General features: G+C 47.4%; 1 protein-coding gene across 1 annotated transcript in view; it reads right to left on the reverse strand.

Annotated features, from left to right (window-relative positions):
• The window catches only part of LOC129696000 (forkhead box protein unc-130-like), a 41,650-nt gene extending 26,106 nt beyond the window's left edge, over positions 1-15,544 (reverse strand). Inside the window, exons 1-2 of the mRNA XM_055633420.1 lie at positions 13,498-15,544; positions 13,287-13,391 (exon numbers count right to left, since the gene is read on the reverse strand). Of these exons, the coding sequence (XP_055489395.1) occupies positions 13,287-13,391; positions 13,498-13,848 (456 nt within the window). The 5' untranslated portion in view covers positions 13,849-15,544. The remainder of the gene's footprint in view (positions 1-13,286; positions 13,392-13,497) is intronic.
• Positions 15,545-26,282: the final 10,738 nt, after the last annotated feature.

A 26,282-nucleotide genomic window follows, 5' to 3' on the forward strand; every position in this document is an offset into this window, starting at 1 on the left:
TGGAGATCAGGCAGGTGTGTCATCTGGGCAAGTATGAGAGGTCAAGTGAAAGGTAGATGATTGGAGTTGCTGAGAAGACCCCTAACACCATTGATGTATAAAAGGATCTTTATAAAGTAAGAACACAAGTAGATAGAGTGGTAAAGAAGGCATATGGTACGCTTGCCTTCATCAGTCAAGACATTAAGTATTAAGAGTCAAGGGCCTGTCCCACTTGGGCGTCATTTGCACGTCATGCAGATGGCGCGCACAGATATTGTACATCCCAAAATCCTGGTCACGGCCTAAGTCACCGCGCACCATGCACGCATCACGTGTGCATCATGACGTGTGCATTGTGACGCATAAATGATGTCGCGTACATGACGCCCAAGTGGGACAGGCCCTTCAGGATGTTATGTTGCAGCTTTAAAATGTTTGGTTAGGATTCAGTTTGTGAGGAGACATTGGAGAGGGTGTAGAGGAGGTTGGGGTGATATGCATGTGTGTTATTTTAGATCATCCACAAATCTGTCTTGATCGATGGGGGTGTGGTGGACAGAATCAACAGCTTCAAGTTTATGGGTGTAAATATCTCTGAACATCTGTCCTGGACCCAGCACATTGATGCAATCATAAAGAAAGTGAATCAATGCCTCTACTTCCTTAGATGATTGAGATGATTCAGTAGGTCAACAAATACTCTTGAATGTCTACAGGTGCAAGGTGATAAATTAACTGGTTGCACCAAGGCCTGGTTTTGCAACTCGACTGGTGAACACTGCCCAGTCCATCATGGGTACTGACTTCCCCACCATGGAAGCACTGCCTCAAAAAGGCAGCCAGCATCACCAGAGACCCACTCCACCGTGGCCACGCTCTCATTTCACTCCTGCCTTCGGGAAAAGGGTATAGAAGTCTAGAAACAGTGACCTCCAGGCCTGAAGAAAGGTCTTGACCCGAAACGTCACCATTCCTTCTCTCCAGAGATGCTGCTTGACCCGCTGAGTTACTCTATTATTTTGGGTGTAGGAGCAAAGAGGTCCTTCTGCAGTTGCCCTAGTGAGACCACACCTGGAGTATTGTGTGCAGTTTTGGTCTCCAAATTTGAGGAAGGACATTCTTGCTATTGAGGGAGTGCAGCGTAGGTTCATAAGGTTAATTCCCAGGATGGCGGGACTGTCATATGCTGAGAGAATGGAGGGGCTGGGCTTGTACACTCTGGAATTTAGAAGGATGAGAGGAAATCTTATTGAAACATATAAGATTATTAAGGGTTTGGACCAGCCAGAGGCAGGAAACATGTTCCCAATGTTGGGGGAATCAAGAACCAGGGGCCACAGTTTAAGGGGGTAAGCCATTTAGAACTTTTTTTTTCTGGAATTTAGAAAATTCTTAAGGGGTTGGACAGGCTAGATATTGGGGAAGTCCAGGACAAGGGGTCATAGCATAAGGATAAAGGGGAAATCCTTTAAAACCGAGATGAGAAGAACTTTTTTCACGCAGAGAGTGGTGAATCTCTGGAACTCTCTGCCACAGAGGGTAGTTGAGGCCAGTTCATTGGCTATATTTAAGAGGGAGTTAGATGTGGCCCTTGTTGCTAAGGGGATCAGGGGGTATGGAGAGAAGGCAGGTACGGGATACTGAGTTGGATGATCAGCCATGATCATATTGAATGGCGGTGCAGGCTCGAAGGGCCGAATGGCCTACTCCTGCACCTAATTTCTATGTTTCTATGTTTCTAACAGAGACGAGGAACACTTTTTCACACAGAGAGTTGTGAGTCTGTGGAATTCTCTACATCAGAGGGCGGTGGAGGCCGGTTCTCTGGATACTTTCGAGAGAGAGCTGGATACGGCTCATAGCGGAGTCAGGGGATATGGGGAGAAGGCAGGAACGGGGTACTGATTGGGGATGATCAGCCATGATCACATTGAATGGCGGTGCTGGCTCGAAGGGCCGAATGGCCTACTCCTGCACCTATTGTCTATTGTGGTTACTTTGGGAAACAGTGACCTGAAGGTTCAGGGACAGCATTTTCTCAATAAAATCAGGCTCTTGAACACTACAACTAAACCATGAGCTGCCTTGATTGCAAGAGAGACACCGCACTTCGTTTTTGTTTTGTATATTGTTTCTTTAAATTTAACTTAAATTTAGACATAAACACTGAAAATAGTTGCAGGATTAGGCCATTCGGCCCTTCAAACCAGCACCATCATTCAATATGATCATGCCTTTTTCTCATCTCTGTCCTAAATGGCCTTATTCTTAAACAGTGACCCCTGGTTCTGGACACCCAACATCAGGAACATGTTTCCTGCATCTAGCCTGTCCAATCCCTCAAGAATTTTATATTTTCAGATCCCCTCTCATTCTTCTAAATTCCAGTGATTATAAGCCCAGTATAATATAAACCCATTCAATAGACAGTAGGTGCAGGAGTAGGCCATTCGGCCCTTCGAGCCCAGCACCGCCATTCAATGTGATCATGGTTGATCATCCACAATCAGTACCCAGTTCTTGCCTTCACTCCGCTATCCACCGGCCTCCACCACCTTCTGAGGCATTCTGACATTCTTTCATATGCCAATCCCGCCATCCCGGGAATTAACCTGGTGAACCTACGCTGCACTCCCTCAATAAAAAGAATATCCTTCCTCAAATTAGGAGACCAAAACCGCACACAATACACCAGGTGGGTTCTCACCAGGGTCCTGTACAACTGTAGTAGGACCTCCTTGCTCCTATACTCAAATCATCTCACTGTGAATGCTGTTGTTTATGATGGTGTCCACACAGAAGTATGTTTACATATCTGCAGTACTATTGCAAAGTGAGAACTTAATTGTTCCGTTTCAGGACATAGAAACATAGAAATTAGGTGCAGGAGTAGGCCATTCGGCCCTTCGAGCCTGCACCACCATTCAATATGATCATGGCTGATCATCCAACTCAGTATCCCGTACCTGCCTTCTCTCCATACCCCCTGATCCCCTTAGCAACAAGGGCCACATCTAACTCCCTCTTAAATATAGCCAATGAACTGGCCTCAACTACCCTCTGTGGCAGAAAGTTCCAGAGATTCACCACTCTCTGTGTGAAAAAAGTTCTCCTCATCTCGGTTTTAAAGGATTTCCCCCTTATCCTTAAGCTGTGACCCCTTGTCCTGGACTTCCCCAACATCGGGAACAACCTTCCTGCATCTAGCCTGTCCAACCCCTTAAGAATTTTGTAAGTTTCTATAAGATCCCCTCTCAATCTCCTAAATTCTAGAGAGTATAAACCAGTCTATCCAGTCTTTCTTCATAAGACAGTCCTGACATCCCAGGAATCAGTCTGGTGAACCTTCTCTGCACTCCCTCTATGGCAATAATGTCCTTCCTCAGATTTGGAGACCAAAACTGTACGCAATACTCCAGGTGTGGTCTCACCAAGACCCTGTACAACTGCAGTAGAACCTCCCTGCTCCTATACTCAAATCCTTTTGCTATGAAAGCCAACACACCATTCGCTTTCTTTACTGCCTGCTGCACCTGCATGCCTACCTTCAATGACTGGTGTACCATGACACCCAGGTCTCGCTGCATCTCCCCCTTTCCCAATCGGCCACCATTTAGATAATAGTCTGCTTCCCCGTTTTTGTCACCAAAATGGATAACCTCACATTTATCCACATTATACTGCATCTGCCAAGCATTTGCCCACTCACCCAGCCTATCCAAGTCACCTTGCAGTCTCCTAGCATCCTCCTCACATGTAGTTAAAAGATGGTTGTGGCATCATGTTCGGCACAGATATTGTGAGCTGAAGTGCCCGTTCTTGTTCTAAGATATTGGAGGCACTGGCTTGCCATCTTGTTTGCATCTTTGACCAGGACGGTGACCAGCTCAGCTGCGTCTAAGTCAGCAGAGACCATGGGATGACAATTGGAACCTTGTTGACCTGCATTGTTTCTGACAATATAAACAGCAAGATCATCTTCCTTGACTTTATCTTTCTGTTTACCTATCTAGTGGTTTATCTGAATCTTAATTCCTTAATTCAATAGCTCTGGTATCTCTCCCCAAACAGAAATAATTCTGCCTTGATTTGAAGTGTTTGAGTTGGTGGGCTGATGCAGATCTAGTGGGCTTTGAGCAAGGGGTCAGCATGTGGCTGAATCCTGCAGGCCCAGAAGTGTCTTTGGTGAAAGTTCTCTCACAATCTCCAATAGCCCAGCTCCCTCTTTCACAACTTCTCTGATTAAATCATTTATCTCCATCCAGCAACTTCAGAAAAACAAATGTGTGGGAACTCTTCTGCAGAAATGCCGATGTCCCATTGACAGATATTTGTAATCTCTTTATGTAACGGACGTGTAAATCACTTGTTGCAAGTTAATGCTGTCAACAAATCTTCCGTTGGACAATCTGCAAACGTGTGTAAAGTACCTGCTAACTGACGAGGGCTTTGTGGGTTTAATTTGGCAATTAATATCTTTGTACGTAACATTCACCATTACCACATCTTCTGCTGGGTCTGAGAACTTGGGTGTTGACACTGATCCATCCGTCAACTTGCTGCTCATTTTGCCTCTGACCAAAGAATTTATTTTTCAATTATTGGAGAAATTCAGATATAAAACAAGCTGGAGTCTTGCCATTGACAATTTAATTTTATAATTGGCTGCTCTTTGTATACAGTTGTCACAACTTATACACAGTATTTTTAATTTGTTAAATATCACTTTATTGTTTTTCTCAGCTTTTCCCCATTAAAATCACCCTGCCTCTGATAATCTGAATCAACTGAGTAGGCAGCAGCTATTATTCTATAGTTGCACAACATATCAGCAGCCTTATGTTGAAGTCTGAAGAAAGGTCCCCACCCAAAACATGAAGAAAGGTCCCCACCCAAAACATTACCTATCCATGTTCTCCAGAGATGCTGCCTGACCCGCTGAGTTACTCCAGCACTCTGCGAAACGTCACCTATACATGTTCTCCACAGATGCTGCCTGACCCGCTGAGTTACTCCAGCACTCTGCGAAATGTCACCTATCCATGTTCTCCACAGATGCTGCCTGACCCACTGTTGAGTTACTCCAGCACTCTGTGAAACGTCACCTATCCATGTTCTCCACTCCACAGATGCTGCCTGACCCGCTGAGTTATTCCAGCACCCTGTGAAACGTCACCTATCCATGTTCTCCACAGATGCTGCCTGACCCGCTGAGTTACTCCTGTATGCGAGTCCTCCCTATCATAAAGCCATGAGACATTGGCCCCATCAGCCCATCAAGTCTTTTCTGCCATTTGAACACAGCGGATCTATTTTCTTTCTCAACCCAATTCTCGTGCATTCTCACTGTAACCGTTTATGCCCTTACTAATCACACGACACAGAACAGTACTGATTGGGGATGATCAGCCATGATCACATTGAATGATGGTGCTGGCTCGAAGGGCTGAATGGCCTACTCCTGCACCTATTGTCTATACAGCACTGGAATGAGGCTTTTGGCCCACAATGTTTATGCCAAACATGATGCCATTACACGTCTCACCTGCACATGATCGATATCCCTCCATTCCCAGGCCTATATAAAAGGCTTAAATGCTATCATCATATCTTTTTTTTAAATTTCAAAATAGACTTTATTCAATTGATAAATATATACAATTCATGAACCATTCGAACAAAAAATTCATCCGACATTTTCGGAGACTACACAAATGTTTTTCCGTACAATATCTGCCCCAGGCAATGCATTCCAGGCCTCCAGCACTGTGCAAAACACTTGTCATGCACATCCCCATTAAACTCCCCCCACCCCTCACCTTACAGCGATGCTTGCTGATGTTGCACATGGGTAAAGGCTCTGACCATTTATCCTACTCTCATTTTATACTCAACCAAGTCTCTGCTCAATCTCCACACTTCAGAGAAAACAGCCCAATTCTATCCAACCTCTCCCGGTAGCTGAAACCCTCTAATCCAAAGAGCATTCTCGTCTGAAGAAGGGTTTCGGCCCGAAACGTTGCCTATTTCCTTCGCTCCATAGATGCTGCTGCACCCGCAGAGTTTCTCCAGCTTTTTTGTGTAACCTCCGAGCATTCTAATAAACCTTGCCTGCCCCCTCTCCAATGCACGTCGTTCCTGTAATGGGGGTGATGGGAACTGCATGCATGGAGAATGTGCGCAGGTGCAGCAGCTGATCCCTGCATGGATACAACACATGCACAACATTCAGCTGCGCAGGGGAAGATTGGCCAGACTTCCTCACGGCAGTGGGTAGCTCATGGTCGCCACTAAAGCAGCAAACAGCAGCGTGGTTTAGTTCAGAGATGCACCATGGAAACAGACTCTTTGGCTCACCGAGCCCAGCCCTAGATAGCGTGGATGTGGACAGAATGTTTGCACTGGTGGGAGAGTCTAGGACCAGTAGAGTTGCCAACTTTCTCTCTCCCAAATAAGGGACAGAAGATCAAAATACGGGACTAATTCCCGACGGCAATTTGTTGACTGACTGGGCCGTGGCTGGGTGAATGATGAGTTGGCCCCGGGTGCTGGACTACACACAAAGCCCAGCCGGCGGGCCAGCTGAGGAGTTTTGGCCCTGGCCGCTCGATATCATGTGAAATGCATTTCGTTGTCTCTGTACTGTACACTGACAATGACAATTAAAATTGAATCTGAATCTGAATCTGAATCTGAAAGTCCAACACCCCCCCATCCAACTCATGAACCGATGATCGGCCATGTGAAGGAGGGATGGTGGTGGTGTCGGCAGTAAGCGAAGGTCCGAAGGTCGGACAGCTGGCCGGGCTGCCAACCGATCGATGGGCCCAAGGGCAAGGCGCTGCTGCTGCTGCTGCACTACGTTGGGACAGGTGAGGCGGGGCCGGACGCAGCACCCCGACCCGACAGTCCCCTTGACCCGAGTAGTAGCAGTCAAATACGGGACAAGGGCGGTCCCGTATGGGACAAACCAATTTAGCCCAATATACGGGATGTCCCGGCTAATACGGGACAGTTGGCAACCCTAAGGACCAGAGGCCATAGCCTCAGAGTAAAAGGGCAGACATTTAAAAAGGAGACGAGGAGGAACTTCTTTAGTCAGAGTGTGCTGAATCTCATAGAGTCATAGAATCTTACAGAGTGGAAACAGGCCCTTCGGCCCAACTTGCCCACAACTAGCCAACATGTTCCAGCTACACTAGTCCCACCCGCCTGCATTCGGCCCATATCCCTACAAACCTGTCCTGTCCATGTACCTGTTTAAATGTTTCTTCAACGTTGGGATAGTCCCAGCCTCAACTACCTCCTCTGGCAGCTTGTTCCATACACCCACCACTCTTTGTGTGAAAAAGTTGCCCCACAGATTCCTATTAAATTGTTCTCTCCTCGCCTTAAACCTCTGGTTCTGATTCCCCTTCACTGGGCAAGAGGCTTTGTGAGCCTACCCGATCTATTCCTCTCATGATTTTGTACACCTCTATAAGATCACCCCTCATCCTCCTGCGCTCCAAAGTATAGAGTCTCAGTCCTGGCAACATCCTCGTAAATCTTCTCTGCACCTTCAGATGGACACAAACTGCTGGAGTAACTCAGCTGGACAGGCAGCATCTCTGGAGGGAAGGAATGGGTAACATTTCGGTTCGAGAACCTTCTTCAGACACTACACCCTTTCCAACTTGACAATATCTTTCCTATAATAAAGTGCCCAGCGCTAAACACAATACTCGAAATGCAGCCTCACCAACATCTTACACAACTGCGACATGATCTCCCAACTTCTGTACTCAATGGTCTGACTGATAAAGGCCAATGTGCCCATAGCCGTTTTAACCACCTTATCCACCTGTGATGCCACTTTCAACAAACTATTTACCTGTTCGCCGAGATCAGTCTGTTCTACAACATTCCCCAGAGCCCGACCGACCATTCACTGTGTGGGCCCTAGAAACATAGACAATAGGTGCAGGAGGAGGCCATTCTGCCCTTCGAGCCAGCACCGCCATTCAATGTGATCATGGCTGATCATCCCCAATCAGTAATTTTCTAAGAATGTTATGTTTCTACAAGATACCCTCTCATCCTTCTAAATTCCAGTGAATACAAGCCCAGCCAACTCATTCTTTCATCATATGTCAGTCCTGCCATCCCGGGCATTAACCTTGTAAACCTACGCTGCACTCCCTCAATAGCAATAATGTCCATCCTCAAATTAGGTGAGCAAAATTGCACACAATACTCCAGGTGCGGTCTCACCAGGGCCCTGTACAATTGCAGTAGGACCTCCTTGCCCCTAAATTCAAATGCTCTCGTTTAGAAAGCCAACATGCCATTAGCTTTCTTCACTGCCTGCTGTATCTGCATGCTTACATTCAGTGACTGATGTACAAGCACACCCAGGTCTCGTTGTACTTCCCCTTTTCCTAATCGGACACCATTCAGATACTAATCTGCCTTCCTGTTCTTGCCACCAAAGTGGATAACCTCACATTTATCTACATTATACTGCATCTGTCATGCATCTGCCCACTAATCCAAACTAACCAAGTCATCCTGCAGCCTCATCACAGCTCACCATCCAGCTTTGTATCATCTGCAAACTTGGAGATGTTAGTTAATTCCCTCGTGTAAATCGTTAATATATATTGTAAACAACTGGGTTCCAAGCACCAAGCCTTGCAGCACCTCACTAGTCACTACCTGCCATTGTGAAAAGGACCCGTTAATTCCTACTCTTTGCCTCCTGTCTGCCAACCAGTTCTCCATCCATGTAAATACCCTACCCCCAATACCATGTGCTCTAATTTTGCACACTAATCTCTTGTGTGGGACCTCGTCGAAGGCTTTTTGAAAGTCTAGATACACCACATCCACTGGCTCTCCCTTATCCATTCTACTTATTACATCCTCAAAAAATTCCAGAAGATTAGCCAAGCATGTTTTCCCTTCATATAGCCATGCTGGCTTTGACCGATCCTGTCCCTGCTTTCCAAATGCGCTGCTATAACATCTTTAATAGTCGACTCCAGCATCTTGCCACTACGGATGTCAGGCTAACTGGTCTATAATTCCTCCGTTTTCTCCCTCCCTCCTTTCTTAAAAAGCGGAGTTACATTGGCTACCCTCCAGTCCACAGGAACTGATCTAGAGTCGTGAGAAAATTGGAAAATGATCACCCATGCATCCACGATTTCTAGGGCCACTTCCTTGAGTGCTCTGGGATGCAGGCCCTGGGGATTTATCTGCCTTTAGTCCCAACAGTTTGCCCAACACCATTTACTGACTAATGTGGATTCCCTTCAGTTCCTCCCTCCCACGAGATCCTCGGTACCTTACTATTTCTGGGAGATTGTTTGTGTCTTCCTCAGTGAAGACAGAACCAAAGTACTCGTTTAATTGTTCTTCCATTTCCTTGTTTCCCATTATAAATTCACCCGTCTCTGACTGCAAGGGACCTACATTTGTCTTCACTAATCTTTTCCTTTTAACACACCTTTAGAAACTTTTACAGTCAGTTTTTAATATTCACCGCAAGCTTTATTTCATGCTATTTTTCCCCCTCATAATTAACCCCTTTGTCCTCCTCTGTTGAGTTCTAAATTTCTCCCAGTCCTCTAGTTTGCTGCTTCTTCTGATCAATTTATATGCCTTCCTTGGCTTTAACACTATCCTTGACTTCCCTCGTTAGCCACGGCTGAGCCGCCTTCCCCGTTTTAGTTTTTCACCAGACAGGGATGAATAATTTCTGGAGTTCATCCATGCGGTCTTTAAATTCTTCGCCATTGCATCTTCACTATCAACCCTTCAAGTATAATCTGCCAGTCTATCCTAGCCAATTCCGGTCTCATACCTTCAAAGTCTCCTTTATTCAAGTTCAGCACCCTAGTTTCTAAAATAAACGTGTCACTCTCCATCCTAATGCAGAATTCCACCATATTATGGTCACTGTTGCCAAGAGGCCTTGTACAACAAGATCGCTAACTAATCCTTCCTCATTACACAATACCCAGTCTAGTATGGCCTGCCCACTAGTGGGTTCCTCTACATATTGGTTTAAAAACCCATCCCGTATACATTCCAGGAAATCCTCCTCCTCAGCACTGCTACCAATGTGGTTAGCCCAATCTATATGTAGATTAGTCAACCATGATAACCGCTGTACCTTTGCTACACACATCACTAATTTCCTGCTTGATGCTATCCCCAACCTCCCGACTGCTGCTTGGTGGTCTGTATACAACTCCAACAAGTGTTTTCTGCCCTTGGCTATTTCGCAGTTCTACCCATCGTGATTCTACAGCATCCAAGCTAATGTCTCTCCTTGCTATTGCATTAATCTCCTCTTTAACCATCTATGCCACCCCACCTCATCTTCCTTTCTGTCTATCCTTCCTGAATATCGAATGTTTAGCTCCCAGCCTTGGTCACCCTGGAGCCATGTCTCCGTAATTCTAACTTAATCATATCCCTTAGCTACCAACTGCGCATTCAATTAATCCACCTTATTTCGAATGCTCCTAGCATTAAGGCACAAAGCTTTCAGCTTCTTATCTTCCTTCTGTCCTCCTTTTATGGCCCTCTGTCTACTTGCATTGGTTCCCATCCCCCTGCCCTGTTAGTTTAAACGTGACCTTTCCTACACTCTCTTCCCCGTTAGCTGTAGGGATACGCATCCACGTTGTTAACTCCACCCCCACTGTTTAGTTGAAACCCACCCGTGTAGCACTAGCAAACCTGCCTGCCTGAATGGGTGCTTTTCAGCTTGTGGCCCTTCGTCAGACTAGTGTTTGAAGAAGGGTCCTGACCCGAAATATCATCCATTCCTTCTCTCCACAGATGCTGCCTGTCCCGCTGAGTTACTACAGCATTTTGTGTCTATCTTCGGAATAAACCAGCATCTGCAGTTCCTTCCTAAACATCCTGCCCATGTTAGATCTCCCAAAATGCAATACCTCACATATCTGCATTAAATGCCATCATCTCTGTAACATCTGCCCCTCCTCCCCCTCCCACTTTTATGTAACATCTGCAACATCCAGATGTTACAAACATGGGGCCGGACACGTGGAAATGAGGAGGTCGCTGCTGAGGGAGGGGGAAGAACAGAGGACCCGGCGTGGGGGGGGGGGGGGGCTGCCGTGAGGGAGGGAGACGAACAAAGGGGGAACCGGCACGTTGGGGGGGTCATTTGTAACCTTGTAAGTAACCCCCCCCAACTCAGTAACATGTGCCCCCCAGCTCCATAACATGTGCCCCCCCCACTTCTATAACATGTGCCCCCCCAACTCAGTAACATCTGCCCCCAACTCAGTAACATCTGCCCCCCAACTCAGTAACATCTGCCCCAACTCAGTAACATCTGCCCCCCCCCCAAGCTCAGTATCATGTCCCCCCCCCCCCAACTCAGTAACATGTGCCCCCCCCTCAACTCTATAACATGTGCCCCCCCAGCTCTATAATGTGCCCCCCCCCCCCAACTCAGTACCATCTGCCCCCCTCCACTCTAACATTAGACAGCTCGGGACCTTCTTCAGACCCAGTCCATGGAGGATCAGCTTCATATCAGGAAAACAAAAGATTGCAAGGAAGATTCTTCACACCGACCCGAAACATTATCTATCCATATACTCCATGGATGCTGCCTGACCTGCGGCGGCGTTACTCCAGCACTTGGTGTGTTGGAGTAACGCAGGAATGCAGAACCACTGAGTTCTTCTCGCACCGTGTGTTTGGCTCAGGACGGCAGCTTCCATCATAAGTGAGATGAAAAGCAGCCTCAGCAGTTGCAAATGTCCATTTCCACTTGATGGATCAGCAGTGTCGGCATGTCACAAATACACACACAAACTCACAGCATCATAGAATGAATGGCACGCTACAGATATGCCTATATTGAGCAACAACTGGTGGACCCATATGCAAACTACATAATCCTCAGTAAACGCTTCCTATTTTTTCACAGATATTATTTTGAATGTATATGCAGTAACATCATAGCGCAAAGGTTGGATAATTTGATAGATTAACAAGACACAAAAATATTATAGGGAGGTTGCACGGCAGTCGAGGTGACAACCCGTGACCTGTACTGTTGCCACGCAACGCCAACTGGAGTACACGCGGTGACATTTTTACGCTGTAAATAATTGTGGAAATTGGGGTAACCATGAGAGACATTTATCCTACTTCAAGAATTCCAAAAGTGAGGAGAAATGACGGTAGAGAGAAGCGAAGCTGAAGGGACAACAACAGCTAAAGTGCTTGGCGAACATTGGCCGTGCTGATATCAAGACTGAAAATATTGGGAATTATCGCGTTTGCTCACTGCATTTCATCAACAGTAAGGCATTATTTGTGTTTTTTCTTGATTCCTTTGGTATCCATTATTTATCACTTCTGAAACTTTTTAGATACCAAAGGAATCAAGAATAAACACAAATAATGCCTTACTGTTGATGAAATGCAGTGAGCAAACGCGATAATTCCCAATATTTTCAATCTAGATAATCTGCACGGCCAATGTTCGCCAGGCACTTTAGCTGTTGTTGTCCCTTCAGCTTTGCTTCTCTCTACCATCATTACTCCTCACTTTTGGAATTCTTGAAGTAGGATAAATGTCTCTCACAGTTACCCCGATTTCCACAATTATTTACAGTGCAAAAATTGACCATTTTGGTGGTTTTTAACAGGTAAGAAAGTACGCGTTCTGTGCGTTAACTGTGTAGGCCGCCTTGTCCTCCACATGGATTGAGCTGCTCCGTGCGTCAAGCCCTTTGACCTGATGACCTTACGTACAACCCCCCCCCCATACAGTGAGCAGAAGGTTTCACTCACTTCAATGTTATAAAGACTCTGACCCACTGTGTGATTTCCCCCACTTGTCTGATGTAATTTTCACACAAGAACTACAGAAATTGCTGGAACAAATCAACACCTATCCCTCCCCCAGACCTTTTCACCTTTCTACTCCCAGTTGGAAACTTTACAGCAAGGCCCTCCCTCCCCCTGTGCCAAGTTCTTGTATAACATTCACTTATCACAGACGTTAACCAAATGCTCCATAAAAATAGGTATGGTACAAAATCAAATGATTCTTTCATAATCACAGTTCCATGGATGCAAAATTGAAAGTTGCACTGTAACATCTTCCTGGTATTAACAATTAAAGTACAACAAACACAAATCCAAGCTCTTCCCAACCTGTCCTGCACACACGGGGCACATATAATGACACCCCTTCAAGTTGCCCAAAGCCTCTGAGTTACAGTATGATTACAACCATCATCAGTCATTAGAAGCAGACTTACTTTAATGAAGCAGTCATTGAGAGACAAGTTGTGTCGGACAGAATCTTTCCATCCTTTGTAATGCCCCTTGAAAAATGGAAACAGGACACTGATTTCATGCAGAATCTGTAAAACATGAAGCACACTTTTAGCCAATTCATTGCATTTTGAAACCAGTCAGATTCCCCCAAAGTTACGATGATTAAAACATGGTTGTTGAAAGAAGCTTTACCTGGGATAACTTCAGCCTCTTTTCTGGAGAATTAAGGATTGCAATGGTTATGAGAGCAAGGTAGGTGTACGGAGGCTTTGGATAGCGTTGGTAATTTTTCTTCTTCACTCGTTGTTCAGTCTTAGTTCCTGGGTTTTCTTCATCGCAGTCTTCTTCAGAATTGGGGTCCCTTTTATCCTGTAGCTGATTTGAAGGATGATTGACATCACCAATGGCAGGATCAGAAATCTCTTCCATTCTAGTGCTGGTCAGACTGTCGAAGATTAGACTCTGGGATGAAGAATCCCTCAGATGAGGAGAGCGCAGCTGTGGGAGGTCAAGTAGAGAAGCCTGTCCAGAAGGAAGAGGCATAGCTGCTGCATGATCCCACCCTCACTGCAGAAGGTGAGCAATGCCTGTGTCTGAAGCTGGAGACGGTGGTGGGAAGGTCCTACATCCGTCTACTTCCCAGCTCTTTCTCATGCTGATTGCTGTGCTCAGCACAGGAGCCACACCAAGAGACTGCTGCCTGCCACTGTTGTTTTCTCAGAAGACAATCAACATTTGCACCATGATCTAAAGTGTTATCTGTCTTCACACAAGGGGATTAGTCAGTGAATACGGGGGTGGGATCTTAAAGGGAAAGCAGAAGGTTTGGCAAGCTAATGGAGTTTCACATAACTTTGTCCCCTTCAATCTTTTTGGACCAATTAATGAAAATAATGATTTTTTCTTAATGATAGCTTTGAGTTCAGAATCCTTTACTATTTTCACCTGAACCTTGTTTTCCATGTTTTAAAGGGGCAGAGAGATTCAGGGGAAGGTTTCCTGACATTGGGTGTGACTGTCACAAAGGTGGCAGGCAGTTTAACAAACAACAAACTAAATGATCAAAATCACAGTTTCTCCAATCATAAAGGAAAACATGCCCAGTTGTTTATTTTTTTTTGGCGTTCCACTCCCTGGGAGACTATCCCTTTAAATCTTGTCTCTCTTGTTTGATTTGGGGGAATCAAGAGATGGTTTCACCCTGCTGTGTAAAGGCTCCACTCCATCATCTTTGCTGCTGTGTCTTTCCTTCAGTCAGATTTAGTTTCTTGGTTGGTTGCTTCTTGATTCATGGATCTTAGTTTAGACCAGACACGAGTACCGAGCTACAGTGAAAAGCCTTTGTTTGTATACTTTCCAGTCAAAGAAAAGGCTACACATGGATACAATCAGATAAAGGACACAACATTTAGTGCGAGGGGATTAAATAGTTTGGTGAGTGAAATGCTGCTGCTGTTGAAATAGAGATTTAAAAGAGCGGGATGATCTATAGATAATAGACAATAGGTGCAGGAGTAGGCCATTCGGCCCTTCGATCAATGTGATCATGGCTGATCATCCCCAATCAGTACCCCGTTCCTGCCTTCTCCCCATATCCCCTGACTCCACTATCTTTAAGAGCTCTATCTAACTCTCTCTTGAAAGCATCCAGAGAACCGGCCTCCACCACTCTCTGAGGCAGAGAATTCCACAGATATAAAGGAAGAAAGCAGATCCTCTGTGGGACCACCATGCAGTAACATAACTCCTACACCATCTTGGTCTGATGCTTTCAATCTGTTGCCCAGTTCTGATCACTGGTCGTTGCCTCACTGTTTTATTTTTTTCTTGCTCTTTTATCCATTCTCTGCCCTCCCCCTCCTGAGTTAAAGTTTGTTATTCTATGGGTACCCCATAATATAGGACAAACCTGATCTTTCACTTCTGTTAGAACATAGAACAGTACACCACAGAACCGAACAGGCCCTTCGGCCCACAATGTCAATGCCAAACATGGCCAAGTTAAACTCATCTCCTCTGCCTGAACGTGATCATAGTCATAGAGTGTGGAAACAGGCCCTTCGGCCCAACTTGGCCATGCCAACCAATATGCCCCAACTACACTAGTCCCATCTACACTAGTCCCATCTACACTAGTCCCATCTACACCAGTCCCATCTACACTAGTCCCAACTACACTAGTCCCAACTACACTAGTCCCATCTACACTAGTCCCATCTACACTAGTCCCAACTACACTAGTCCCACCCATACACCCGTCTACACTACACTAGTCCCATCTACACTAGTCCCATCTACACTAGTCCCATCTACACTAGTCCCAACTACACTAGTCCCAACTACACTAGACCCACTAGTCTACACCAGTCCCATCTACACCAGTCCCATCTACACCAGTCCCATCTACACCAGTCCCAACTACACTAGTCCCATCTACACTAGTCCCATCTACACTAGTCCCAACTACACTAGTCCCATCTACACTAGTCCCATCTACACTAGTCCCATCTACACCAGTCCCATCTACACCAGTCCCATCTACACTAGTCCCATCTACACCAGTCCCATCTACACTAGTCCCATCTACACTAGTCCCAACTACACTAGTCCCAACTACACTAGTCCCAACTCTACACTAGTCCCATCTACACTAGTCCCGTCTACACTAGTCCCAACTACACTAGTCCCAACTACACTAGTCCCAACTACACCAGTCTCTACACTAGTCCCGTCTACACTAGTCCCAACTACACTAGTCCCAACTACACTAGTCCCAACTACACTAGTCCCATACTCCCACTACACTAGTCCCATCTACACTAGTCCCAACTACACCAGTCCCAACTACACTAGTCCCAACTACACTAGTCCCAACTACACTAGTCCCAACTACACCAGTCCCATCTACACTAGTCCCAACTACACTAGTCCCAACTACACTAGTCCCATCTACACTAGTCCCACACTACACTAGTCCCAACTACACTAGTCCCATCTACACTACACTAGTCCCAACTACACTAGTCCCAACTACACCAGTCCCATCTACACTAGTCCCAACTACACCAGTCCCATCTACACCAGTCCCAACTACACCAGTCCCGTCTACACTAGTCCCATCTACACTAGTCCCATCTACACTAGTCCCAACTACACTAGTCCCAACTACACTAGTCCCGTCTACACTAGTCCCTACTACACTAGTCCCATCTACACTAGTCCCATCTACACCAGTCCCATCTACACCAGTCCCATCTACACTACTAGTCCCATCTACACCAGTCCCATCTACACTAGTCCCATCTACACTAGTCCCTTCTACACTACACTAGTCCCATCTACACTAGTCCCATCTACCCATCTACACTAGTCCCATCTACACTAGTCCCATCTACACTAGTCCCATCTACACTAGTCCCATCTACACTAGTCCCATCTACACTAGTCCCATCTACACTAGTCCCTTCTACACTAGTCCCATCTACACTAGTCCCATCTACACTAGTCCCATCTACACTAGTCCCTTCTACACTAGTCCCATCTACACTAGTCCCATCTACACTAGTCCCATCTACACTACACTAGTCCGTTCTACACTTTTTGGATTTTCCATCAGGTAAACATATGTAGTTTATGTTTCAGATGTTATTTTGAGTAAATATTTTTTTTGGGGTAAAAAAGGTCTTTATTGTGTAGTTATTACATAATCACCGTGCCATCGCTCTTCATGCACGTCGCACGAAGCGCGCGAGGTCATGGGAGAACCTTATTTATTGAATTGGATTTAGAAATGCGATTCAAAGAGCTTTTGCTAAGTTACCCTTATAATATCTATTTCCTCCGTTTTCTCTCAAGGGAAAGCAAAGGGGGGGGGCATCAGGATTTTAGAGGTGATTAGGTGGGGCACGGCCAAAAAAAGGTTGGGAACCACTGGTGTAGACACTTTGCCCCCACATCTCCTTTAAACTTTCCCTCTCTGACCTTACACCAATGTCCTCTAGTCTTTGACATCCTGAGGAAAAGGTTCATGGCAAGACCCTTAACACCACTGATGTACAGAGGGATCTTGGGTCCAAATCCATATCTCCCTGAAAGTGGCGACACAAGTAGGCAGTGGTGAAGACAGTGGTGAAGTGCTTAAGCTTACTTTCATTGGTTGAGACTATGAATATATGACAATATTAAACATTTTATGTGTACATAAAGGGACAAAGGGTAACCTGTGAGAACATGGAACCCGTCATGAATCAAAGCGGTCAACTCTGTGGAGTATTTCTCCACTGTTGTTACCATGGAGGAAGACAGGAGGGCTGGGGAGCATTCAAAGGAGAGCAGTCAGTATGATGGCTGTAGAGGTGATGAAGGTCCCAGTGCATATGACGGTAGACAAATCTCCCAGATTACTCTCTACCTGAATCAAATATGAGGACAGTGGGAAGCTAGAGAGGAAATTGCAGGAGTCCTGGCTGAGATTCACTAGGGTGAGATGTGAGAAGCAATTGTGCCTCTATTCAAGACTGGTTGCAGGGAAAAGCCTGGGAACTACAGGCCGGTGAACCTAATACCTGTGGGCAAAACATTACAGAGAGTGTTCTAAGGGATAAGAGATACTGAAGAGGTTCCCGTGCTGTATAAACACTCAGTTTAATATGTAAAGATACAGCTCCATAATTAGTACAAAAGGACAAGGTGCGTCAACGTGTTGACTGTGAAGTGATGACTAGCTCCCTTGTCCGCTGCACCCCACCAGCTGACCACCCAGGTTGGCGTTGATTGGACGGCCCAGATCACGCCAGGTACACGCGAGCTCGAGCTCGACAAACGATGGTTCGAGACCAACGTGGCTTGGCCACATGATGACGCCACATAACCCCCACCCCTCAGGGCTGGAGTATTAGGAACATAGAAACATAGAAATTAGGTGCAGGAGTAGGCCATTCGGCCCTTCGAGCCTGCACCGCCATTCAATATGATCATGGCTGATCATCCAATTCAGTATCCCGTACCTGCCTTCTCTCCATACCTTCTGATCCCCTTAGCCACAAGGGCCACATCTAACTCCCTCTTAAATATAGCCAATGAACTGGCCTCGACTACCCTCTGCGGCAGAGAGTTCCAGAGATTCACCACTCTCTGTGTGAAAAAAGTTCTTCTCATCTCGGTTTTAAAGGATTTCCCCCTTATCCTTAAGCTGTGACCCCTTGTCCTGGACTTCCCCAACATCGGGAACAACCTTCCTGCATCTACCCTGTCCAACCCCTTAAGAATTTTGTAAGTTTCTATAAGATCCCCTCTCAATCTCCTAAATTCTAGAGAGTATAAACCAAGTCTATCCAGTCTTTCTTCATAAGACAGTCCTGACATCCCAGGAATCAGTCTGGTGAACCTTCTCTGCACTCCCTCTATGGTAATAATGTCCTTCCTCAGATTTGGAGACCAAAACTGTACGCAATACTCCAGGTGTGGTCTCACCAAGACGCTGTACAACTGCAATAGAACCTCCCTGCTCCTATACTCAAATCGAGTATATTGGAGGTGGTTAGGCTGTCGAATGAGGCGGCCTGATCTTGTGTGCGTGTCTCCTGTGTTGGGGGTTGCGGCTGGTTGAGTTGAGGGCGGGTTTGGACGTGAAGGTGGGCGCCCTCTGCGGCAAGGTTGTGCCACCCGCACTGGTCGGTCAATGTCCAAGCGTGCCGTCATAAGACGGACCACGGAGACAGTCTCGTGTCTGCGCCCATGTCGATGATGAAAGCGTGGCATCGTTTTGCAGTAGTGTACAGTGGGAATCTCAGTGAAGGAAGATGTACTGGCTGTCCTGGAGGTCGGGTGGGACAGACGTGGTTGTGAGACCAAGTCGAGACGTTGGGACTGGAGAAAGCGTGCACACCTTCTCACGGAGGCGCGTCAGCATGGTCGTGGGCGGTTCTTGCTGTCCACGTGCTGCCGGGAGAAAGTCCCCCGGGACAGTAAGCGGGACTCTGTACACCAGCTTGGCCGAGGAAGTTGCCAGGTCCTCCTTTGGGGCAGTGTGTATACCTAGCATGACCCACGGCAATTCATCCATCCAGTGCAAGCCCATGAGCCCTGCTATGAGGGGTGCCTTCATGTGCCGGTGTAAACGCTCCACGAGGCCGTTTGCTTGTGGGTGGGAGGCCGTTGTGTGGTGCAGATTAGTGGCAAGCAGCTGGGCCATTGCTGGCCACAGCTCGGAGGTGAACTGCGCACCTCTGTCGGAGGAGATGTGCGCTGGCACAACAAAGTGGGTGATCCAGTGGGCAGTGAGGGCACGTGCACACGTGCCAGTGGAGGTATCCGAGAGCAGGTCGGCTTCCGGCCATCTCGTGAATCTGTCCACGATGGTGACGAGGTGGGTGACAATTCTGGATGGGGGCAACGGTCCAACAATGTCGATGTGGATGTGGTCAAACGCCGGTGTGTCAGGGAAATGTTCTGCAGCGGCTCCTTGATTAGAAGGATGAGAGGATATCGCATTGAAACATATAAGATTGTTGAGGGTTTGGACACGCTAGAGGCAGGAAACATGTTCCCGATGTTGGGGGAGTCCACAACCAGGGGCCACAGTTTAAGAATAAGGGGGAGGCCATTCAGAGTCGAGGAAACACTTTTTCTCACAGAGAGTGATGAGTCTGTGGAATTCTCTGCCTCAGAGGGCGGTGGAGGCAGGTTCTCTGGATGCTTTCAAGAGCTAGATAGGGCTCTTAAAGATAGCGGAGTCAGGGGATAGGGGGAGAAGGCAGGAACGTGGTACTGATTGTGGATGATCAGCCATGATCACATTGAATGGCGGTGCTGGCTCGAAGGGCCGAATGGCCTACTCCTGCACCTATTGTCTATTGTGTCACTGAATGTTTGACAGGGGATGCTCGCTCTGGCCCAGTTGCCGACCTGTTTGCGCAACCCGTGCCACATGAACTTGGCTTCCACCAGTGCTGTTGTAGCCCGGATGGAAGGGTGAGCCAAACCATGAACTATGTGGTACATCCGGCAGCGCCAGGCTGCGGGGATGATGGGTCATGGCTGCCCCGTAAACACGTCACAAAGGAGTGTGGTGTCAGTGGGCCCGAATCACACATCCTCCAACAGCAGGCCTGTGTTGGCGGTGCAGTAGGCGAGCATCTCTTCATCCTCTTGCTGGGCAGCTGCCACAGCCGTGTAGTCGACACCTGAGGCCAGGGCATGGATGGCATTGATGGCGGTGTGGGACAACGCATCTGCGGCCTGGTTGCTCTTTGCTGTGATGTGCTGGGCGCGGGTCGTGTAGTCTGAGATATAGTTCAGGCTGTCGGGCTGACCAAGGATCAGGCACTTTGGCAAAGGCAAACATGAGTGGCTTGTGGTCGGTGAAAGCAGTGAAATCTCTGCCCTTGAGGAAGTAGCAGAAATGCCGGATGACCAGGTACGCAAGGAGTTCCCGGTGGAAAGCGCTGGATTTCTGCTCGGGGATTCTCAGGCGATGACTACAAACGGCGAGGGGCTGCCAGCTACCATTGATCAGTTGTTCCAGCACTCTGCCCACGGCTGTGCCAGATGCGTCCAACGTGAGAACTGTTGGTGCGTTGGTCTGTGGATGTGCCAGCATTGTTGCCTCCTTGGCGTTCCTGAACATGGTCGTAGCTGCGTTGTCCCAAATGAGCTCTTTCAGCTTGTTGATCAAGGCCTAGAATAGCGGTTACATGATCCTGGCGACAGCTGGTAGACGTTGACCATGCTGACAAACTCTTGGAGACCCTTCACTGTAGAGCATCTGGCAAACTGGCGAATGGCCTCGATCTTGGTCGTGAGCAGGATGGCTCCGTGCTGGTTGATGTGGTGGCCGAGGAAGTTGATGAAACTGAGGCATGGCCTGTTTGCTGACCAGGCCTTGCTCATTGAGCCTCTGGCCGAGATGCCGGAGGTGTGCGCAGTGTTCCTGGCGAGAACGGCTGGTGACGAGGATGTTGTCGAGGTAGATGAACACAAAGTCCAACCCGTGGCCCACCATGTCCATGAGCCGTTGGAAAGCTTGGGCGGCGTTCTTGAGGCCAAAAGGCATGCGCAGGAAGTCAGAGCCTGAACGGGGTGATGAGGGCAGGCTTGGGGATGGTGTCTGAGTAGACTGTGAAGTCCTGGATGTGAGGGACCAGGGTACCGGTTGGCCGTTGTAACGTCGTTGAGACGGCAGTAGTCCCCACAGGGTCTCCAGCCCCCAAACGCTTTGGGGACCATGGAAGCGGGGATGCGGGGCTTCTGAGTGGCGCACTATACCATTTGCTGCCTTGGGAGAAAGTCCCCCCAGGGACAGTTAGCGGGGAGCCTGCGTGCCCCAGCTTGGCCGAGGAAGTTGCCAGGTCCTTCCCCCAAGCTTGGGGCAGGTGTGTATAACTAGCATGACCCGGCCACGGCAATTCATCACATGCCGAGGTGGGGCACGGGCAATTCGGCGTGGCGTGGCGCAAGGTGATCGACTCGAACGTCTTAAAATTAACGAGGTGTTGTCCGTTCATGGAGACCAGCAGGGGGTGCGCTCGGAGGACGTCGGCGCCCAGCAGCGGTTGTGGGACGTCGCTGATGGCACAGGTCCACTTGAAGCGACAGGAGTTGAAGTTGATCGGGATCATGCGGGCCCCGTATATTCTGATGTTGCTGCTGTTGGCGGCGGTCAGGGGAGGCCCCCTCTTTCTGGAATGAGGTTCGGTGCCCAAGGGGGGCAAAACACTGACCTCCACTCATGTGTCAACGAATGACTGGGGTCATTGGAGACATGTTGAATGTCAGGAGGTAGATGCATTATTGTGCCTTGTTGGCTGTCACGTCAATGGACTTGGTCCATGACAGATCGATGGTGATATTAACAGCAAGGAACTTGAAGCTCGCAACCATCTTTTCCACATCCACACCCTTGATGCTGATTGGGGCATGTACTCCACCTTGCTTCATTTTGGTGCCATTGAGGGAGAGGTTGAGTCTTGACATCATGTCATTAAGTTCTCTATCTCCTTCCTGTACTCCATCTTGTCATTGTTGGTGACGGCTCATCACAATGGTGTCACCCGTAAACTGGTAGACGGAGGGTCTGAAGAAGCGTCTCAACCCAAAACGTCACCCATTCCTTCTCTACAGAGATGCTGCCTGACCCGCTGAGTTACTCCAGCACTCTGTCTTTTATTGTGAGCTAGCATTTGCAGTTCCTTGTGTCTGCTGTTTGTTTCTCTTCAGTTGACAGTTTTGGCCTGGCTTTTGTTGCACTTGCAGCAAAGGGCCACTAGAGGGGAACGGTCTCCACCTTTTGCCAAAAACTGCAGCCAGATGGAATATTCATTGCATTGAAGACTGAGGGTTTTGGCAGATTTGCAGAATATTGCAGGGTTTTTTCTAAGTTGGTTGGGTGCCAACTTAACTTTTGTCAACTAAGCTGGTTAAAGTGTGAGCTGATAACTGTAAGGGAAATAGGATGTCTAGAATCGGGACAAAGAGCAGGAAGAAGTGGAACCCATTCACCTGAAAAATAAATGGGAGAGAACTCAGTCGAGAGTGACACCTTCAATGTCAAACCCACACAATGAAAGAAATCAAGTTGGATGAAGAGAGTTGCAGAAAAAGTGATCACAAACATTATGACTCTTCTTATAAACTCCTCTTGAAGTTATCTTGGAACAACTTCCAGCAGTAATAATGAAAATTAAAAATAACAGGTCAGTCAAAAACAGAAAATGCTGGAAAAACTCAGCAATCCAACCTCACCTCAATCAATCAATCAATCAATCAATCAATCAATCAATCAATCAATCAATCAATCAATCAGTTTTATTTGTCACTTGTATATAAAGTGCAAGTGAAATGAATTTGTCAACAGCGGTACAATGAAAAAGAATACACAAAAACACAATAAAAATTTAACATAAACATCCACCACAGCATTCATCATTGTGGTGGAAGGCACAACATTTGGCCAGTCCTCCACCATTTCCCCCGTGACCGGGACCTCAACCCTCCGCAGCCGCCTCTGCGGGCGTCCAGAAGTTCAGACAAGGCAAAGTCCTGATAAAGTCCAGGTAAGTCCTGAATCGGTGCTGTCCCACAAGCGGCCGCGGCTTCAGGTTGGTGGTCGAAGACTTAAAGTTCCCGCCGCGCCGCAGCCAGAAGCACAGCAGACCGCAGGGCCGGCGGTTGGAACTCTTCTCCTCCAGGCTCCCCAACGAGGGATACCAGGCTCTGGACGCCGCGCCGGCCGGAAGCACCGCAGTCCGCGGCTTATGGATGGTGTAGGTCGCAGGCCGGCGGTCGGAGCTTCTCTCCAGGGTTCCCCAGCAAGGGACCCCGCTCCTGATGGTAAGTCCATGCCAGGCCAGCGATCGGAGCTCTTCTCCTCCCGGGTCCCCAACGAGGGATCCCAGGCTGCGGACGCCGCGCCAGCTGGAGCTCCGCAGACCGCGGCTTCAGACTGCTGCGGGCCAGCAAACGAGAAGCCCCGGGCACGTCTCCCGGAAAGGCCACAGAGGAGGCAACTGAAACGGTTTCCCCTTACCCCCCCACACCGCCCCTTACACTAGACACACAAAGAAACATTAAAAACATACATTAGGACACACTAAAAAAACAAAAAAAATAGAAAGAACTACCACGCTGCTGGCAGGGCTGCCGGCTTGTAGCGCCCCCACCGACCTGTCATCTGTGGGAAGTGATCTGCTTTTTCTGCACTCTGTATCTGCCTCTTTGCTCTATCTATGGTACTTGAGTTTGGCCTGATTGTATTTACTGTATGTACAGTATTATCTGACTTGATTAGATAGCATGCAAAACAAAGCTTTTCACTCTAGCTCGGTACATCTAACCCAAAGCATTTCAAGCACATTCAAGTTCATTGTCATGTCCACTGGTACAATGAGGTACAGGTACCATTAAAATCTCGCCTGCAGCAGCAACAATGATGCATAGACAAACACACTAAAGAGTCTGAAGAAGGGTCTCGACCCGAAACGTCACCCAGAAATGCTGCCTGTCCCACTGAGTTCCTCCAGCATTCTGTGTCTACCTTCGATTTAAACCAGCATTTGCAGTTCTTTCCTACAAAAATAGAAATTATACTTAAATAGCAAATGTAACTTCTTCATTCAAAACGAGAGGGAGATAGAAAGCAGGAAAGAATAAGCTGGTGAGCTTCACATCTGATGGCTAACATTTTCAAAGCTGTCCCAATAGATAGGCACTTAGAAAAATTCAGTAATCAGCCAAAGTCAACATGGTTTTGTGAAAAGGAATCATGTTTGAACAATCTAATGGAGTTCTTCAAAAAAGCAACACGTGGTGCGGATAAATATATACATAGATCTCCAGAAGGTATTTGACAAGGTGCAACATCAAAGCTCATGTTCAGCAGCTAACATATTGGCGTGAATGAAAGATTGCCAGGTTTACAGTAAACTAACAGTAGACATGTGTTGTTGGGAGGGACTGCAGATGCTGGCTTAGACAAAAGTGGGTCCGTTTTTTGTTGGCAAATTATAAAAAGTGATGTTTCATCAGCAATCAGAATGAGGCGCAATATTTTACAATTTCTGTAATAAATTTGGATGAGGACCCTCAAGCCTGGTGGGTGGATTTTCTGAAGACACAATGATTGGTGGGAACTTGGATATTAGACAGCTGCAAAGAGACATAGGTTAAAGGAGCAAGCAAAGACCTGCAAAAGTTATAAAGCAGGAAAAGTGCAAATGTCTCTTTTGGTAGGGATAATAAAATGGAAAGATATGATTTAATGGTGAGGGATTATTGAGTTCTGAGATGGAGAGGGATCTGGGAGTCACAATTTGCAGAAGGAAAAAATAACAAAAAAATAAAATAAAATTATATTTTATTAGGAATACAAAAGCAGGAAGCTTATTTTTCAATTAAGTAGGGTGTTGGTGAGACTACATCTGGAGTAATTATAATAATAATAATAACTTTTATTTATGGGCGCCTTTCAAGAGTCTCAAGGACACCTTACAACAATTTAGCAAGTAGAGGAAAAACATGTAAGGGGAATGAAATAAATAGTAGAGACATGACTAGTACACAAATTAAAGACAGAATTCAATTCAAAACACAATATGAGGCAGGTACACAAAATTGCTGGAGAAACTCAGCAGGTGCAGCAGCATCTATGGAGCGAAGGAAATAGGCGACGTTTCGGGCCGAAACCCTTCTTCAGACTGATGGGGGGTGGGGGGGAGAAGGAATGAAAAAGGGAGGAGGAGGAGCCCGAGGGGGGGGGGATGGGAGGAGACAGCTCGAGGGTTAAGGAAGGGGAGGAGACAGCAAGGGCTAGCTAAATTGGGAGAATTCAACGTTCATGCCATCAGGACGCAAGCTGCCCAGGCAGAATATGAGGTGCTGTTCCTCCAATTTCCGGTGTTGCTCACTCTGGCAATGGAGGAGACCCAGGACAGAGAGGTCGGATTGGGAATGGGAGGGGGAGTTGAAGTGCTGAGCCACCGGGAGTTCAGGTAGGTTATTGCGGACCGAGCGGAGCTGTTCAGCGAAACGATCGCCCAACCTCCGCTTAGTCTCCCCGATGTAAATCAGCTGGCATCTAGAGCAGCGGATGCAGTAGATGAGGTTGGAGGAGATACAGGTGAACCTTTGTCGCACCTGGAACGACTGCTTGGGACCTTGAATGGAGCACAGATGAAAAGGGAGGGGGACGTGTGGCTAAGGATAGGCAGAGGTGAAGAGATGGGTCTTGAGGCGGGACTGGAAGATGGTGAGGGACACGGAATTGCGGATCAGTTGGGGGAGGGAGTTCCAGAGCCTGAGAGCTGCCCTAGAGAAGGCTCTGTCCCTTAAACTGCGGAGGTTGGACTTGTGGATGGAGAGGAGACCGGCTGATGTGGATCTGAGGGACCGTGAGGGTTGGTAGGGGGAGAGGAGGTCAGTGAGATATGGGGGGGGGGGGGGGGGGGGGGGGGAGATGGTGGAGTATTGTGTACTGCATTGAT

Source organism: Leucoraja erinacea, chromosome 4 (assembly GCF_028641065.1).
Source record: "Leucoraja erinacea ecotype New England chromosome 4, Leri_hhj_1, whole genome shotgun sequence".
In the NCBI taxonomy this organism is placed as follows: domain Eukaryota; kingdom Metazoa; phylum Chordata; class Chondrichthyes; order Rajiformes; family Rajidae; genus Leucoraja; species Leucoraja erinaceus.